Genomic DNA, 5772 nt, shown 5'->3' on the forward strand with positions numbered 1-5772 from the left:
GGTATCTAGTCAGGTTCCTTGTACTAGACTTTGTGAATAATTGTCTGTTACACTATGTTGTAAAACTCAATTAACTGGAAACAATCTCTAAGATTGGATGAATGATCATGAAATCTCACCTGTATTTTGTGCAGGTAGAGTTTTGATGTGAAGGATCTGGTGGATTAAGTGTGATTCTTGGCGAGACCTGAGCTGATAGCAAAAATCCCGAAGCTAGGATAATGAGTGCTACAGCGGTACCTAAAAATACAGATAGAGAACAATGTGATACTTTTCTCCAAAGGACATGAAATAATTCTCCATTGAACTGAACTCTGATTGGGAAAGCAAAGCACACAGCATTCGCTAAGGAGTTGTGATGAACCTAAGAAAAATACCCTTTGCTACATCCATATATTGAATTAGGTTAGATGTTAAAATCAGGAGCATCAGTTTCATGCCTAGATATTAAATTAATAGGTTGAGAGGTTTTTTTTTTTTTACTATGTGGAATTGAAAACTGCACAAACGAACTAATGTATTTTTGGTGTTGAAAATGACATTGTAAAGATAAGATTAAATAGCAACTTTGAAATCACTACACTTCTTCCCACTCCCACTTCTTCCCACTCCCCCAACCCAGACTTGCAGGCTTTCCTGTAAAACAGGGAACAGCATCAGCTTTTTCATTGCCTCTACTTTGCTGTATGAAACGAGAGAAATTTGACTTTTCATAAAACCACTACCAAGATGCTCAACTGCAATTTTTGATCTTGTTTCAAAGAGCACATATAACATCTATTAGGATAAAGCCCCCTTCCACCTATTTGCTCGCATCCTCCCCAGCAAATTCCTTGTGCACGAGCTGGGCAAAATGATGAGAGGGAAGATGGCAAAAAATGTTCCTACTTTGTCAACAGGCCATTACTAGAACATAGTTTCCCTACCTTATTTGTCACACACACGGAGTATGCTGTATCATGTTAATGAAAACTTATGTACTTCACTACTCACGATACTACTGCAGCTACCTCAGACTCAGACTTAAAAACCTTTACATCTGCTACTCGATGAGGCATTGAGTTCTCTGTTATATAAAACATCCTGTACACCTCTTTGTATACTCACTGTTTGTGTCATGGTTTATTGGGGAGGTCACGTATAACATTGTAAGGCCTGATCTAAAAATACAAACCTAATAATAACGTTATTTGTGAGTTAGTAACTAATGTTCTAGTAACATTATCCTTACCCTACAAAACCAGACTCACAAACCACTGAAGCACATCCTGGTTGGAAGGCAGCATACATCAAGAAGCACACAGTGATATAGCTTAATGATTGAGGGCAAATGAGGGATACTGTATACAATTCCAAGTACTCATCATCATCCCTTTGCTCTGTATGTCAGAGACATGTAAGTAATATTCACAGAAATCCATCCATGTAAACATTTAGAAATGCCCATACATTAAAAACCTTAACATGTTACTCTGGTAATCTTAAAAGAAATTACACATTATCTGGTTTCTATTTTGGTTTTGGTTGGTTGGTTTGGGTTTTTGTTTTGGGTTTTTTGTTTTTTTTCTGGGCAGAGGGGATGTTTTGGCACTTTCAGGGGTGGGGTTGACAGCATTTTTAAAGAGAAAAGCAAGAGTTTCCTAGCAGGCAAAATCATCAAGTAGGTGAAAAACTTTTTCTGAGATATAAATAATATCTTAAGCACCAAGGTCTGTGTAATAAAATTATCCATGAATATGTCTGTGCAGCAGCAGGCATGAACGTGCACGAACTGTGTAACACAGTTAAGCACAACTGGACCACACATTCTCCTGAGTCGAGGCAACTAAGAGCTTAAACTCAATCACAAACTGTGTGTGGAGAAAGCACCTACCCACCATAAAATGCGATTGCAATTTATTCTATACTTGGCTTTACCCTCCAGGACTCCCGTTCTTGGCAGGCCCCGGCTGCCCCGTGCCCGGGTCTGTGATGTCCGGAGGTAGAGCAGCGACTCTTTCACGGGCACCCCCTTGCCGTGGGGAAGGAGCTTGCGTGCCCTTGTGAGGTTGAGAGCTGTGCTGGTGGTGGCAGTTGCCTCCGGTGGGGTCTCCCAAGCCAGACAGGTCTCAGCTGAAGGGTCAGACAAAGCGTGTCCATGGGCAGGATGGGCTCACTAGCCTTCAGGCAACCATCCTAGGAGAAGGACAGCTCTGACTCCAAACCCGGGCAGATGGAGCTCGTTTAGCCTTGTAAGGCATCCATCTCAGAGAAGGATACTCAAACCAAACCTACGACCCGAGGACTTCGCTGTCACCATCCAAGCTCGCTAGGCCCTGGCAGATGAACCTCAGGTGTAAAGGGTGGAGCCAGTTCCGCGCACGCTGCACCTCACCTAAAAAATCCACCACGCAGGCCTGAAGGGTGCACTCATCGCTTGCAGTGAGCGTGGGAAAAGCCCTTCCCAGATCTTCATTCACAAAGCCAAGCTGTGATGATACTTGGCTTTGTACTGCTATGGCTATTGGGTACACTAATAATCCCAGTTTTCTTGGCAGGGTGGATATTGCACTAGATTTACTGTACTTTCAAAATGCCATAAACCAGACAGCAAACATCTTTAGACAGGGTCTATAATCTGATTTATATTCATTCTAAATATGCTTTGTCTGTCTCTTAAGTTATCCAAATACACTAACACTCGCTTCCAGCACTTCTGCAAATGTCTTATTTCTTTGGAAAAGTACTGACTATGTAAACTTGGAAAATGAAGTTTATTATGTATTTTCATTCCATGGGAAATTTGTCTGTGATGAACAAACCCATACAATTACAGTACATCATTAGCTGAGATAAAAAAAAAAAAGGAAATATCCTCAAGATACTTTAGATCCTGTTACAAAAAGACATACAAGTTGTCTAATGGCCAAGTACCACCATGCTTTCACAATGACAATTTCTGAAGGGAAAAAAGTAAAACATAAATAAAAACAGATACTGGATGCTGCACTTGTCAAAACTTCTGAATGTTTTCCAATTAGCAGCTTTGAAGAAAGAAATTAACTGAAGAAAAAGAGCAGAAGATGAAGTAGTGATGTCAAGATATAAAATGAATGGGAAGTTAAGAGGAACCTCTAATAGCAGTAATGAGAACTAAGAAAGGTATGATTTTTTTGGGGGGGTGGAGGCAGAAGCAGTTTAGTATTATTTTCCTAATACTTCTGGATCTGAGAGGCTCAATTTTTCAAAAGTTACTTATTTTTGAAAATTATAAAGATACATTAAATTAAATGTAAAATTGCTCGTTCCCAAATGTTTTCAGAAAGCAGGAAAATCTGCATGAGTTTACAAAATTAAATTACAGTATGTTGTCTTTTGATCAAAATATTTATGTTACTATCTCTCTACTGATTATTCTCGTAGGTTGTCACCAAACAAACATCAAATCAATTAACCTTTACAAGAAAAAAAAAAAAACAAACCAAAAAAAACCCATAACCGACACCTCTGCAGCAGCAGGCAAAGGTATTAGTTTTGTCTTTATTTTATGTAATGGCAGCCGGGGCATACCTAGCTTCTCCAAAGACCAGAGAAGCACTCGGTAATAACTCAGTGTGAAAGACTGCGTCCTTAGAAACAAAAACCAGAGTAGAGCAGTAAATTATAAGTTTACCCCATGAGAAAACTCATCATGGAAAATAAATCCATTAGCAGAGTTAGTAATTATGGTTTTATCGAACAGCCCTCTTGCTAAGGAAAACACATCATATCCACCACTACCTAAATTAAAGTGTCAATCATTGTATAAAAAAATTCTGAATAGTACAGAGAGATGACATATGATTTCACTACTGTCATTTTTTTATTATTTTCCTTAAGGAGGGACTGTATGATAAAGAACACAGCAAGCAACGCGCCACGGGTCAACTGACAGCCAGCAACCGAGCACAGAAGAAAGACCGTTTTTACCAATTACCTTGTGTCAAAAAACTGTAAACAAATAACCCTTAACTGCATTATGTCCCTTTGTTAATTCTGTGCCTTATTTCTATATCCTTCACTCTTCTATGACTAATATGGTTTGTAAGAGACATTCATATCTACTTCAAATACGTTAACGAGACCCAAAAAGCAAAGAGTTCTGTGACTGCAAGAAAAGTTGACATTGGAATTACACCTATACAGCTGCGTCCAGGTAAGCAGTAAACTCCTGAGGGGCTGGCCAGACATATGAGGTTATTGGAGACAAGCAGATAAATACATATATACATATATCAATAACCCATTTCAATAAAGGAGAGGCAGCACCCAAGAACCAGAAGTACCAGTGCAGTGCCAGAAGAGATCCACCTCACAGAAAGACAAGAAAACACACAAGTACCACAGGGGAAATAAGGTATTGAGCATAGGGAATGGTATAGAACGGGATCTTTCCCCTCTGAAAGACCTGGCACTGGCTGGTGGCATAGAAGAACTACAGGGGAGATGTATTTTAACTAAGCTGGAGGTAGGCTCTGATAAAAGTAGCATTTTGAGATTTTTGTTCATTTATTTTAAGATGTGAAGAACATGCTTTTCCAATCTCCTCTGTCATGACCACATTTCTAAACTCGGATCATAAAAAATATTTCAGGTTTCTTGACTCCAAATCACAGAATCATCTGGTTGGAAGAGACCTTCAAGATCATTGAGTCCAACCGTTCACCCTGCACTGTCAGGGTCCCTAAAGTATGTCCCTCAGTATCACATATACATGTCTTTTAAACACCTCCAGGGATGGGGACTCCACCGCTTCCCTGGGCAGCCTGTTCCAATGCTTAATGACCCTCTGCGTAAAGAAATTTTTCTTCATGTCCAGCTTAAATTTCCCCTGATGCAACTTCAGGCCATTCTCTCTTGTCCTGTCATTCATAACACCGGAGAAGAGACTGACCCCCACCTCCCTATGACCTCCTGTCAGGTAGTTGTAGAGAGTGATAAGGTCTCTCCTGAGCCTCCCCTTCTCCAGACTAAACAGCTCCAGCTCCCTCAGCCGCTCCTCATAAGACAGGTTCTCTAAACCCTTCACCAGCTTTGTTGCTCTTCTCTATACTACTAGTCTTGGAAAACTGCATGATTTCAGGGAAAATATGAGAAGAACACTTTTATTTTAAAGAGGACTACTCTGAAAAAATTAGCACTTGAAATTTTACTTTCATTTTATTAATACTTATGAGGAAAATAAAATACACAAATCAAACACTCACCTGTTAAGCTACCAACTGTAAGTTTCCGGCGACCCATTCTTTCCACGAGCCACACTCCCACCAGAGTAAAAATGAAGTTTATAAACGCTGTCAGTGCAGCCAGCCAGATTGCAAGCCTGTCATCTTCAACTCCTGACATCTGCAAAATGGTAGCACTGTAGTACCTGTGAGCAGAGGGACAGACACAAACACTGCTGATTTCAGTTTGGCTCATGTTATTCTTCTGATTTGAAATCTAAAAAGATCATAACAAACAGCAAGTGTGACCTCCTGCATAATGCAGCCACAATTACCCTGGGAAATAAGGCTTAACCGAGGCTTAACTTGTGCTTGACTAAAGTTTTGACTGGAGGACATCAAGGGACCAATTGCCATTCTCTTGGCTGATTATATTTTCAACGGTATTGAATCGTATTCTGCTAGAAATGGGGTTTGCATTTTTAATTTAAATTAATCTGGCTTTCAAATCCAGCTGTTGCTTTGTGCTCTATCTTTTTTTCTGCCAAAACATATGGGTTTTAGCACTCTGGGTACCATCTAGGGAAAG

At 40.0% G+C, this 5772-nt stretch overlaps 1 protein-coding gene across 1 annotated transcript in view; it reads right to left on the reverse strand.

Moving 5' to 3' along the window:
- Positions 1 to 5772, reverse strand: part of SLC2A13 (solute carrier family 2 (facilitated glucose transporter), member 13) — a gene marked incomplete at its 5' end in the record, with an annotated part of 79982 nt that overhangs the window by 37839 nt on the left and 36371 nt on the right. The window contains 2 exons of the mRNA XM_010143720.1: positions 120 to 240; positions 5226 to 5389. Coding sequence (XP_010142022.1) covers positions 120 to 240; positions 5226 to 5389 — 285 coding nt within the window. The remainder of the gene's footprint in view (positions 1 to 119; positions 241 to 5225; positions 5390 to 5772) is intronic.

This window comes from Buceros rhinoceros, unplaced genomic scaffold (genome assembly GCF_000710305.1).
Source record: "Buceros rhinoceros silvestris isolate BGI_N320 unplaced genomic scaffold, ASM71030v1 scaffold9819, whole genome shotgun sequence".
Taxonomy (NCBI): Eukaryota; Metazoa; Chordata; class Aves; order Bucerotiformes; family Bucerotidae; genus Buceros; species Buceros rhinoceros.